Raw genomic sequence first — 13,365 nt, 5'->3', positions numbered from 1 at the left:
AATTCCCTTTTAGAAGAGCTTCAATGTGTGCAGTTAAATAAATTGCAAATAAAACATCTTTTACTGGGCATGTACACAATAGCAGCATTGACAACAGACAGAAATCTTTGCGGAGGCATCTCATCATGGAGGCAGCTGTTCTTTTTATATAATACTCATACATGGAAAAGGGCTTTGGTGGAAGTTCTTAAAAAATAAGTAGGTTGTTGAAAGAAAGGGTAGATACACATTAAAAAAAACCCAAAGGTTTAAAGGAACTTCTTTCATTTGCCATCAGTCCAAATTTTATTTATCAAATTTTAAAACTGCCCATCTCCCTCACAGAGGGACTCTGAGGTTGTACAAATAAAATATTGAACATAAAAACAGTATATAAAATTTAAAAAGAGACAGGCAAATTACTTAAAAGGCGAGGGCAAGGGGCTTTCAATATGCTAAGCAGCTCCATGGCTACTTGCTCCTCTATGAACCCCAAACAAGGTCACTGAGCCACGTTTTCATGCCTTCCTTGAAGACCAGGAGAGTGAGGGCCCACCTTATCTCTGGGGGATGATGGCCACACAGGATGGACTTTGTAATACTTGCAGTATAATTTTTGTAGTACTGTTGCACTGGCTAACATGGGTTTTCTTGTATTTTAAACTTGCATTTTGAAAAAGCATGCATTTTCAGATGTGTTGCTAATAATTTGCCATAAAACCTAACCTTCAAGAAAAGCCTTTCTTTCAGAAACGAGGATTGACAGGAGAGTATTCAATAGATTGTAGATAACAGTTTCATTTTTAGCTGTTCGCAAACCTCTATGAACAAAACAAATATTCAAGCCCAACCCTAGGAAGTGTGAGAATATATTTTACCCATACCCATACCCATTCTGATGTTTTCCCTTGCAAATATTTCTTTTATTTTTATTCAGAATCTTTTCTATGGCTATGCTCATATATTGTGATGTAATTAGACAGATGACTTTTACTAACCCAATCAACTTTTGCTTTGAAGTTCTTTGTTGTGCTGACTATAAAAGTAAATCTGAGCCATTTTTCCAGGTTCCCCCTTTTCATAGGGAGACCCCACTTTATCAGAGTACTCAAATAAATTGTTCTTAAATGATTTTCTGACTAGTTTGCTTATTGAAAAAAGTAAGCCAAGGTAGAACCTGGAGCCAGATTTGGCCTTCGGGGAGAATCTTATCTTTCTGACACAACTAGGTGTTTAGCGTGACATAGGCAAATCTTTTGCATTATTGTGCATCTTGTAGGCTTTCCTGGTCAGCCAGGTCCCCAAGGTTCAAAAGGAGAGAAGGGAGATCATGGTTCCCAAGGTGTGCCAGGTGCAGCTGGAGCCAAAGGACAGAAGGTAAGTGTCAGAGCTTTGATACTGGTGAGGGCCTTCTTCCATGCTTCCATGCTCTCAGGAGCTGCATTTCCCCCACCCATTCTCCGCTTTTAGCCAAGCTTTAAGAAGTTTTTATAAGATTCCTTTTTGTTGTCTTTTTTCAAAAAGAAAGACCATGTATAAATTATGCAAATAAATGATTACTTGCATAATTTTGGGTGCCAATGAGGCAAAAGTTAGGGATGGCAGACTCTGGTTTTGATTTCTTTCTGTTTTAATTTTTTCCCAGTTTGTATATTTGTTTATACTTAATTTTAGTAAAGTGATACCTTGGTACTCTGCGTTAATTCATTCTGTGGGGTGCGATAGGTATTTAAAAAGATGAGTCCCAAACAAACCACATGACTTACCATGTAACTCTTTGTTTTGGTTGGGAAGAATTTTCTGACTGTCCCCTTTCCTATGTCAGCAACCTTCCCAATGTCCAACTTCCTGTGCACCCTCTGTGGCCATCCCACTCCTTTTGCAGCAACCTTCCCAGCATGGCTGACTTCCTTTCCATTCCCCACAGTTGTTCCCCCTCTTCATATAGACACATGCTGAGTACTAAACAAAGGCCGAGCACTGGGACATTTTCATGTCAAAATGTGTCAAAAATCAAATTCAATGAGTTTTGAAAAAACTGCATAGTTAGGTACTACTGTACATACAATAAAAAGGTACATTTCACCATTTTTCAAAATACCTTTTTTGTATTGCACATTTTTGCCTTACTCAAATATTTGAGTTTATCTTGACAAATTTGAATTTGGTAAATTCATTTTAAAATGCTACCTGAATGAATTCTCTTCTTCCCTTCCAAAATTGTTATCTACACTGAGAACCACATTTACATGGCTCTGCTCTCCCAGAGTTTACATACTAGTCCTGTGTTCTTGGGTAAAATCTTACTTTTAAATTGTGCACAATAGGGATAGATTTGTTTCTTAACAATGAAGGAGTGAGTAGCATAGTAATATACAGTATGCAAGCACCGAATAAAGATGTGCAAAAATACTAATGACACTTTCTTTGTGGCTTATCTATTTGTGTATGTTATCTCCCTATAGTTCTTCTTCTGCTTACTAGCTTAAAATGTGGTCAGCAAGACTCAGTCCCGACACAACCACATTCTGCCCTGAAGCAGTCAAACTTTGCCAACATGCCAGCCAAGATTTGCATCCTACCAAAGCCCAGTATATGAAACACAAATTACATCATGTTCTTTTCAGATTTCAAAATCAAAATTTCAAGTTTCTAGTTCAAATTGAATCAGGTTTATTGTGAATTATTTAGATTCTCCCAGGCTTTCCTGTGTGCTAGGTTTTCCACATATTGGACAATATTGTTGTTGTTCAGTCTTCAAACGGAAATTAAGTAGAAATTCTGAAATGCTGCTATCATGTTGCCCCTATTCCTTCTTTTCACTAGGTTAAATATACCCAATTCCTGCAACCATTCTTCATGCTTTAGCCCAGTGGTTCCCAACCTTTTCTTGTTTGAGGCACAATCTTTTCTTGTTTGAGGCACCCTTGGAAAGCCTTTCAAAAGTTCCCGGCACCCTTATAAGGAAATAGATATTTAAAATCTCCGTAGCTCAAAAGTTCCCGGCACCCTCAAAAGATCTCACGGCACCCCTTAGTGCCGCGGCACACTGGTTGGGAACCACTGCTTTAGCCTCTATTAATGGATATATAATGATATATCCATTATTCATAAATGTCCATTAAATTGGAGAGTACTTAATTTGCAGAGGTTTGAGTTCCTTGCATATTTCTATTGGCATTATGATGCAAATTATATCATTCCCATCAATTGTAGAATAAATGAAAAATTATCTTGCCTCATGCCGAGTCTGTTGGATCAAGGTCCCTTAAAATGAGGTTTCATTCTCTGCCTATTTTATAAACATTCTAACTGCTAATAAAAACTGCCTAACTGATTCTATTTTACTGATAGAAGAGAATATTTGTAGCTCAGGGTTGAAATATGGTGTCCTTGGTGCTAGCGCTGATTATGTTGCCTAATTTGGTAATGAAATAAATGTAAGAAAACCACTAAGCTCAGAGAGCCAGGACTCCACATGATTCTACCTCACTGGTTTATTATGCGTATATGCATTTCACATTCTTCTCAATAATGCTTTATTGATATATGTGTCAAGGGTGAAGCTGGATTAGGTCTCCCAGGTTCTAAAGGTTTTCCTGGTCCCCAAGGACGAGATGGCATTCCAGGATCAAAAGGTGACCAGGGATATCCTGGTGTGCCAGGGGAGAAAGGATTTCCTGGCATACCTGGTCAGCCAGGATCTCAAGGTAAGATTGCCTTGAGACATTTTTATGATACAGGATTTCTTTCCCCGTGTATGCCATACTTTTTATAATTAAAATAATAAATGCCTCAGCGTGGACTCTCGGATCGTAAAAAACGATCATGGGCTCCATTTCTTGCAAAAGGTACAGTTTTATTAGAAGTCAAATGAACTGCAGTAAAGCAAAGCCAGAATTCAAATTTGCGTGCCAAATTCCCCAAGTGTAACATTTCTCCCTCTTAGGTACTCCCCTTACTGGCCTCCCTCGCCCAATCAGTTCCAAAGGAGATGTTCCAAACGGTTCCAAACGGTCATCTCAAGTCTGAGTTGTTACATAGCCACATTCCATTCTCAGTCATCTGACCTTAAAGCTATGTATTAGGAAGCCACATTGAATAATGAACCTTCCCCTCTCCCATCCACAGTCCATGGCAGACTGGTATCAAGCAGATGCAGAGCGCAGGTGTGAGGTAGCAGTTCTGACAAATACACTGAATGCTGTAAAACCTCATTGGAAGTTTACATGGCTTAATAAAGCTTATTTCCTCTTGAATATTTCTCTTGTTCTCTTTTACATGAGAGGTCACTTTTATTACTACCTTTAGTTTTTAAAGTGTGACAAAGGATGTACCCTTTTGACTATGTTCTGTGATATCTTATAATTATCTTATAATTCTGTGATATCTTATAAATATCTTATAATTCTTACTAAGCTAAGTAGGACTTCCCTTTAAAGTGTTTATCACATTATAAAGACCTTTCATTAGTGTCTATAAAGACCAATAACTTTTGAAATGAATAACATGCAAGTTAACTGGCCATACTTGTTTATTTTTCAAATTAGGTGAATTGGGTCCTCCTGGATTACCAGGTGTACAGGGCGCCCCTGGTGAACCCCAAATGGGCTCTCCTGGACCCCCTGGCCCTCCAGGACAATTTGGGCTTCCAGGACCAATAGGTAACCTATTCATTTGTTTCCATCACCATTAATGTTGATAAATTGAATCCTTAAGCCAACCTGTGTTGAAATGTATTCTGCACATTTCATGTGTTTTGAAGAAAGGCTTCAATATTCATATTTCTAATTTTTATTAAACATTGCAACCTGAGGAAAATCAGACATTGCCAGGAGCATGTGGGACAATGAAACAAACCAATAAATATTTTATTTCATCAATGAACTTTCTAGCAAGGAAGTTGCAGTCAGGAGCTGAGTTGAGTGATGGCTCCGAACAGCCATCTGTGAGGAATTTGGCTGAAGCACAGTTGCAGCAGAACAATCCCGAGGCTCCAGGTGGGGAAAGCATGCAGGTGCAGTTGGTCAGTGATGAGGAAGAGGAACTGCCTTCTGCACCTGTTTCAAGAAAATGTAGGGCAGAGAAAAGGCAGGAGGAGAGAAGGTCAGCCAGATTATTTATGAGGAGAAAACCTCACCCTTCTTGACAGGCTACACCGGAAGTTGGCTATTTACACAGCATACAGATGGAAGCGATGCTGGGTAATTGTGATTCTTGCTATGCTTTGGATTGACACTGTGCCTTTACTTGGATAGTACTTGGAAACTCTGGACTTTTCTTGCCACATGAGCTTTTTTGTGTTGTGGATTTAAGTTTGCCTGGTGGATTTATTTTGAGAAACTTTCAAGTGCGCTGTGGACTAGCATTAGTTTGCTCATGGCTGGATTTAATTGGGACAGTTTTTGGTTTTTGGTTAAGGGAATTGCTGAGGAATATTAATAAACTCACTAAACTACAGTTATGTGCGTGTGAGTGAGCAGGACAGCACAGATACTGCTGCTCTGAAAAACTTTTCAAGAGGTCTTAGTGGTTGAGGAATTGTTCACATATTAATTGCTGGGGTCATTGCCCAAATTGCACTTTTATTTTGGAAATTAGTAACATAGAGCCCTGTTCAAAATAGATACTATTTCCTGTGTAGATGCTTATCCTTGTTCCATTATATTTCAAATATAACAAACATCCTTTGTGAGTGTCTGGAAGAACAGAAATAAAGGGCTGTTCTCAGAACTTCAGTTTCAGTGGAGACATTCCATCATGACTGTTTCTCAGAGGCAGATTCTCAGTTGTGTGGGTGTGAAGGAATCCACTAGATTCTGCTCAGGCTGTATCTGTGGGTATGGTCAATAAGCTCTTTTTCTTATCCCCACTCCGTATTTCCTTAAATTATCTCAAGCACAGTTATTATAAATTCATATTAATATTTCTTAGTTGATTTCTTATTTGTACCCTTGATGAAGGTATCTTTTCTTTTATGTACACTAAGAGCATATGCACCAAGACAAATTCCTTGTGTGTCCAATCACACTTGGCCAATAAAAAATTCTATTCTATTCTAATTTTCACCTATCAAGGAAGCTATAAAAGATAGAGGTAGTTTGGAGTTTAACAACTGGATTTTCTATTTCCAGAAGTGGGGGTATTAGCATCACAAAAGCATTGGAAGATACTTTGATACAATCTACTAACACTTCCTTATTTGAAAAAAAATCCTAATGTAGGATTAGCAGATGCTTTAGAAAACACCTATAGATTTTCTAATATATAATGTAAACATTATTTTTCCCTTTCCATCACAAGCACATTTACCCCCATTTTCCAGCTCATTTTATCTGATAAAGATTTCTTAGAAACTTACAAGTATGTGAGTACTTAATAAATTTCAGTTGGTTGTCTCAGCATGGACTTTAGATTCTTTTAAAAAAACCTTCAGTAATCTTTTTTTCAAATTGATAATGTATTTCCTACAAGGTTCCTTCCTTCCAGCATAAGACTGAACTATTCCTGTCTGTCTGTCTGCCTGTCCCTGTCTGTTCCTAAAGATGTGATTCCAAAGTTTACAGATGCCCAGCTGAAAATGCATTTTTCCTTCACATTTTCAGGCTTTGTAGCAAATACAGTATTTTCTGTGTAAAACATTTTGTCTCTGAACCTCTTTTCGATTCCTGCAGGACCGCCAGGAGTCAAAGGTGAGAGAGGCCACCCAGGTGTCCCTGGGCTAGATATGCCAGGACCAAAAGGAGACAAAGGGATCCCAGGAACACAAGGTCTGTCGGGTGTGCCAGGGTTGCCAGGCTTACCTGGCTTACAGGGACAACAAGGACATTCAGGTGTTCCAGGTGGGTAATTCCTTGTAATTAATTATTTGATATAGTATAACTTTTTATGTACTATATTCCAGTACACAGAGAAAATGAATAAAATCTTAAAGCAAAAAAAAAATGGCACTAAGTGATTCAATTTTAATGTCACTTTTCTCCTTTGTTTGCTACATACAGGCAGTTCTTGTTTAGTGTCAAAAATTGGGACTGGCAACATGGCAGTTACTAAGTGAAACCATGACACTGCTTATGATCTTTCTTCAGCTTTTTTTTTTTGCTTTCTTTTTATTTATTTCAGAAAATTTATATGGCTCAACTGACTCTCAGTGGCTCTGGGCAGCTTGCAACAATAAAAACCCAATATAAAAACAATAAAATAACCCCTCAACCCTCCCATCCCGGTGACAATGATCAAATGAGGCATTTGATGAGCTCCATTCCTGCACTGGGAACCCCAGGTCGTTGGCAAAGCCAGGTCTTCAGGGCCTTGTGAAGGAGTGTCCCAGAAGGGGGGCAATCTAAGGGAGGGAGCCACTCTGGAGAAGACCCTTCTTCTTGGTCCTGCTAGATGGATCTCCTAAGGAGAGAGGATTCATAGCATTCTCTGCCTCCCTGCTCTGGTGGGCTGGGTAGATGTGACTAGGAAAAGATGGTTCCTCAAATATCCTGGTCCCAAGCCATTGTAGATTTTTAAGGTGGAAATCTGCACCTTGAACTGGACCAGGAAGCAAATCAGTAGTCAGTGCAGTTCCTGCAGGAGAGATGACACATGCACACATCTAGGCCTGCACAGAACCACGTAGGCTACCACATTTTGAACCAAATCTGCAAAGATCATAAATGGGAGGATGGGTCTATGAATTGACAAATTGATAGAATATAGTGATTAATATTTATTAGAATTATATATTTTTACTATAGTGAAATTGTACTTACCAGTATTAATTCTGTTCTCTATCATTCTTATTTTTTTTATAAATGAGAATTTTTTTTAGAGAAAATAGGAACTTTTCAAATTTACTTAGGAATAATATGCCATACTTTGATGTAAATATAGTGGACTAGAAAAGTGCCATGTAGTCTGTCACATAGTCAGTGGCATAAGTTAATCGAATTTATTATGAAAATAGAAATATATTATATAAACTTATCAATAATGTAGAAAATTAATACAATTTGATTTTAGGACTGAAAGGAGAAATGGGAATTATGGGTACCCCTGGAATTCAAGGTCTCCCTGGTCCTATAGGAGCTCCTGGAACTCCAGGTGAAAAAGGTAAGCCAAATGAAAATTAGATTTTGGCAATCTGCTTCTAGGAATTGTTTTAAAAATGAAACAATTAGAAATAAAAGTCCCAAGAGAATGCCAAGATACCTCCTAACATTTGTGCTCCTACTCAGAGTTTCCTTCAGGCCCTTGTCTCAAAGGTGCTTTTTTCAAAAGGCAACGACATGTTTTTTAGAAGAAGAAGCAGAAGCAGAAGCAGAAGTTTTTCTTCTCATCCAAGAAGCTGATGATGAGGCTTTCATGAAGAAGCTTTTTTTTTTTTTTTTGCATTTATATCCCACCCTTCTCTGAAGACTCAGGGCGGCTTACACTATGTTAACATCCTATTTGTATATTTATATACAAAGTCAACTTATTGCCCCCAACAATCTGGGTCCTCATTTTACCTACCTTATAAAGGATGGAAGGCTGAGTCAACCTTGGGCCTGGTGGGACTAGAACCTGCAGTAATTGCAGGCAGCTGTGTTAATAACAGACTGTCTTACTAGTCTGAGCCACAGAGGCCCAGCTTCTTGGAGAAGAAGCAGAACATCTTCTTCCTCAAGGAAAAAGCAGTCCAATTCCTTTTGAAAAAAGGGCCTTTAAGACCCTGATGACTGAGGATCTCCACAGACATTCAGGCCCTTCTATGCACCCCAGAATCCTGTAAGCATGATGCTTGATGGAAGCAAGGCAAAGTGTGAGAATAAACCAGGGGTGAAATGCTCCCGGTTCGGACCAGATCGCCTGATCCAGTAGCGATGGCGGCTGGTGGTTCGGAGAACCGGTAGCAAAAATCCCTGGCCCCACCCTCTGCCCCTGCTGAGTCGCCCCATCATCACAGGTTTTGTTTTTTTTTTACTTTTAAAAGCAGTTTTTCTTCAGCTGAAAACATGCCTTTAAAAGTAAAAAAAAAGCCTTTGATGATCCCGCGGCTCAGCTGGGATCGTCAGAGCCTTTAAACTCTTTTTTTTAACAACCTCTTCGGCCGAAGAGGTTGTTAAAAAAAAGGTTTTAAAAGGCTCCTCTGGCGATCCCAGCTGAGTTCCTCATCACCAGAACCTTAAAAAACATGTTTTCTACAAGCTCTTCAGCCGATGATCTTATAAGACTGAGAACTGAATGTTTTGCAGCAACAATTATATAGACATGACACCAGGTGGTCATGCTTTGGAAAACTGACATATTTAAGAGGAAAGTAATTTTGTTTGAGAGGGGAAATGGAATGAATGATTGCAGGTTAAATATGAATGGTGAAAACTAGAGCAATAGATGAATTTCTGTCCCTTGGTAAAATATGAAGATGGGGAAATGGAGGGATATATATATACAAGTTCTGGTAGAAAGGAAGCAAGTAGTACGTGCTAGTTTCATATAATGTTGAAAGAAGCAAAATATATTTGTGTTGGCATATGCTTCTGCCTTCTTTGTTATATGGGAGTGAGTTAGGTATGTCAGAAGATGCATGAAAATGAGTTAAATGTAGTGAAAATGAATTACTTAATAAATGTATATGGTAATAAAAATGATTGCGGACTAAAAATAAGTGGAGTGATCAATTTAAATGTTGAATGTTGAGATGATCCTATATTGAGGAAATAAATGAGGATCAACAAATATGTGAAAAAAGAATGAATGTATTGAGTTGACTTTGTGGATAGATAGAACTTTTTTACATATAACTGAAAAAGTAGAAGAACTTGATTAAGATTAATTAATTAATTAATTAGCCTTCTTAGGGAGCAAGGTGCTAGTTTAGTTATTCAGTCACTTCTGACTCTGTGTCCTGATGCATCATTTTGCCAGGATGGTTTTCACACTAGCTTCTTCTTTGAGTTCCTCTATTCACAAACAGTGCCATCAATGGTAGTATCTACCTACCTTGTCTTCATTTTCAGTTGTCCTTGACTTTGGGGATGTTGTCCCCAAATACTGGGGACAACATCTCTTGACTTTGCATTATTGTCTAAAATATTTTAGTGTCAACTCATTATTACTGCTTGTAGTAAATGATCTGGTTTACTTCAGGTAGTATCAAAGGGAACATTAGGACAGGAACGGTAGGCACGTTGGTGATCTTATGCACACCTCTTACAGACCTCTTAGGAATGGGGTAAGGTCAATAGTAGATAGTTTTTGGTTAAAGCTTTGGGGATTTTGGGAAGAGACCACAGAGTCTGGTAGTGCATTCCAGGCATTAACAACTCTGTTGCTGAAGTCATATTTTCTGCAATCAAGATTGGAGTGGTTCACATTAAGCTTAAATCTATTGTGTGCTCGTGTATTGTTGTGATTGAAGCTGAAGTAGTCTTAAACTGGAAGGACGTTGTAACAGATGATTCTATGACTTAAACTCAGGTCATGTCAAAGGCAGCCGAGTTCTAAATTTTCTAAACCCAGGATTTTAAGTCTGGTGGTATAAGGTATTTTGTTGTAATCAGGGGATGTCCGAAATGAGGTATGGGTTCCAGGCAGGCGAGCTGTATTCAAGAATTGGTCTAGCAAATGTTTTATATGCTCTGGTTAGTAGTGTAGTGTTTCTGGAGAAGAAGCTACTCAATATTAAGTTTACAACTCTTAAAGCCTTTTTTGCGATGTAGTTGCAGTGGGCTTTGTTACTTAGATCATTTGATATGAAAACTCCAAGGTCTTTAATGGGGTGGGGGTCATCTACAAGGTAATGTCCATCGAGCTTGTATTTAGTGTTCTGATTCTTTTTTCCAATATGTAAGACAGAGAATTTGCTGGTTGAGATTTGGAGTTGCCAAGTTTTTGACCATTCCGACACAAAGTCAAGGTCTTTTTGAAGGGTAGCTGTATTGTTGGTAGTGTTGAATAGTTTAACATCATCAGCGAAGAGAACACAATTGTAATATGGTCACAGAGATCGTTAATGTATAATATGAAGAGTATTGGTCCAAGAACACTGCCTTGGGGAACGCCGCTATTGACAGTTTAGTTTTATTTAGATTTATTTAGACAGGAACAGGATTTGATAGGGCATTGCCTATTTTGACCACTTGTTGTCTGTTTGACAGGAATTGCTGTTATCCAGTTGTGCAGGGTTCCGGAGATGCCGTAGGATTTTAGTTTTAGGAGAAGTTTGTCATGTACCACAGAGTCAAATGTATCACAGAGTCTATGTAAATTGCTTTGCCCTGATCAAGATTTGTGGTCCATGTGTTTTTGTGGTCCATATGTTTTTGTAGTGAAGAAGTTGTAAATTACAGGATAATTTTTTTCTGAAACCAAATTGTTTATTTGAGAATAGGTTGTTTGTTTCCAGGTGGAGGGTAATGGATTGGTTGATGATTGATTCCATTACTTTGCAGATAACGCAGCATAAAGATATTGGTCTGTAATTTTCAACTAGGCTGGGGTCTCCTTTTTTGAAGACAGGAATGACTGTGGCTAGTGACCAAAGTTTGGGAAGGGAGCTGGTCGTGAAAGCTTTTTCAAAGATTATGCTTAGGGGTTCTGCTATATTAGTGGAAAGCTTTTTAAAGAAGTATGCACATAGTCCATCAGGTCCAATGGATAGAGATGGTTTTAGTTTGCGCCTTTTCAAAATTATCTTCTGTGAAATCTATTTATGTTAGGTCATTGTATTCATTGTTGGTACGACTGGGGAATGTTGTGTATGAGCGAGCCATTACTATTAACTTCTAATTGTCCCCAAAATTGCTCATAGAATAATTTGCTTTTTCAATAGAATCTAATCTATGTCTTTGTTGTTGCCATGTCACCAGTATCCCTTCTGGTATTAGCCGCCCGAAACTCACTCCTTTTGTAATTAAAAGTCTTGCTAGGAAATTATATTCCTTCCTCAAATCTCTGACTCTTCTGGGTATTTGTCTCAATTATTTATCTCAATTATTGAGACTGTCATCTGACCCTCTAGAACTGTCTGGCTTGGTTCTTCAACCCAACAAGACAGACACAGACTTCAGAGGATAATTAGAACTGCGGAAAAAATAATTGCTACCTACCTGCCTTCCATTGAGGACCTGTATACTGCACAAATCAAAAAGAGGACTGTGAAAATACTTACAGATACCTCACATCCTGAACATAAACTGTTTCAACTCCTACCCTCAAAACAACACTATAGAACACTGCACACGAGAACAACTAGACACAGGAACAGTTTTTTCCCGAATGCCATCACCCTGCTAAACAAATAATTCCCTCAACACTGTCAAACTATTTACTAAATCTGCACTACTATTAATCTTATCGTTCCCATCACCCATCTCCTTCCACTTATGACTGTAACTTTGTTGCTTGTATCTTTACGATTTATACTGTATTGATTGTTTTCTGATTGCTTAATTGTAGCCTATGACTATCATTAAGTGTTAAATTTGTACCCTATGACCATCATTAAGTGTTGTAAGTGTTGCACTTTGATGAAGGTATATTTTATGTACACTGAGAGCATATGCACCAAGACAAATTCCTTGTGTGTCCAATCACACTTGGCCAATAAAAAATTCTATTCTATTCTATTCCACTTGTCTCAACACCATTATCTCTTTATCTTTATATTTCATTGCAGTGTTTCTAGTTATTTGTAGTATCTCTGTCTTTATTGCTTTCTTTGTAAATCTATTTATTTATTTATTTGTTTGTTTGTCAAACACAACAATATATATAAGTATAAGCATGAAATAACCATACGAATTGGATACAACCAAAGGGAACATTAGGACAGGAATGGTAGGCACACTGGTGCTCTTATGCAAGCCCTTTACAGACCTCTTAGGAATGGGGTGAGGTCAACAGTAGATAGTCTTTGGTTAAAGCTTTGGGGATTTTGGGAACTTTTCTTGGTAACTTGTTTCTCATTGCATATCTTGTGTGCACTTTAAATACTGCATCCATCTCATTTATCTTCTCCTTGGGTTGTTCCAACACTTCTGCCAGCATCTCTGCCATTACTTCTGGCAAATTTTCCCCTTTTTCTTCCTCTATATTTTGAAATCTTAGATAAAAATCAGCTTTGTCCATCTCAAGAGAAGTGATTGTTCGTTCTTGGTTTTTATCCACTGATGTCAATTTTTCCTCTAGGTCTTGCACTTTATGGTTGATATTTATGATCCAAATATCTAGTTCACCCCAATGGGTGGACTAGAAAAAATGAAAATAGAAAAAAGAAAAAAAGAAAAAAAAGAAAAGTTGCAAAAATCCAATACACCCCCCAAGAGAAAAAAACTATCCCCAAATACAATAGGGGAAAAAGCCAGGAAAAGAAAAGGATATATAATAAAAAATAATAGCTAAAGCTAAAAACTA

General features: G+C 38.0%; 1 protein-coding gene across 3 annotated transcripts in view; it reads left to right on the top strand.

Moving 5' to 3' along the window:
* Window positions 1-13,365, top strand: part of COL4A1 (collagen type IV alpha 1 chain) — a 176,621-nt gene that overhangs the window by 128,506 nt on the left and 34,750 nt on the right. For all 3 annotated transcript variants that reach the window (XM_058184421.1, XM_058184420.1, XM_058184422.1), the window contains 5 exons: window positions 1,259-1,356; window positions 3,539-3,689; window positions 4,530-4,643; window positions 6,654-6,821; window positions 7,990-8,079. In XM_058184421.1, the coding sequence (XP_058040404.1) occupies window positions 1,259-1,356; window positions 3,539-3,689; window positions 4,530-4,643; window positions 6,654-6,821; window positions 7,990-8,079 (621 nt within the window). The remainder of the gene's footprint in view (window positions 1-1,258; window positions 1,357-3,538; window positions 3,690-4,529; window positions 4,644-6,653; window positions 6,822-7,989; window positions 8,080-13,365) is intronic.

The sequence above is a fragment of the Ahaetulla prasina genome, chromosome 1 (genome assembly GCF_028640845.1).
Source record: "Ahaetulla prasina isolate Xishuangbanna chromosome 1, ASM2864084v1, whole genome shotgun sequence".
NCBI classification, from domain to species: domain Eukaryota; kingdom Metazoa; phylum Chordata; class Lepidosauria; order Squamata; family Colubridae; genus Ahaetulla; species Ahaetulla prasina.
The sequence above is the reverse complement of the archived record's forward strand: the minus strand, read 5'-3'. Positions and strand labels throughout refer to the sequence as shown.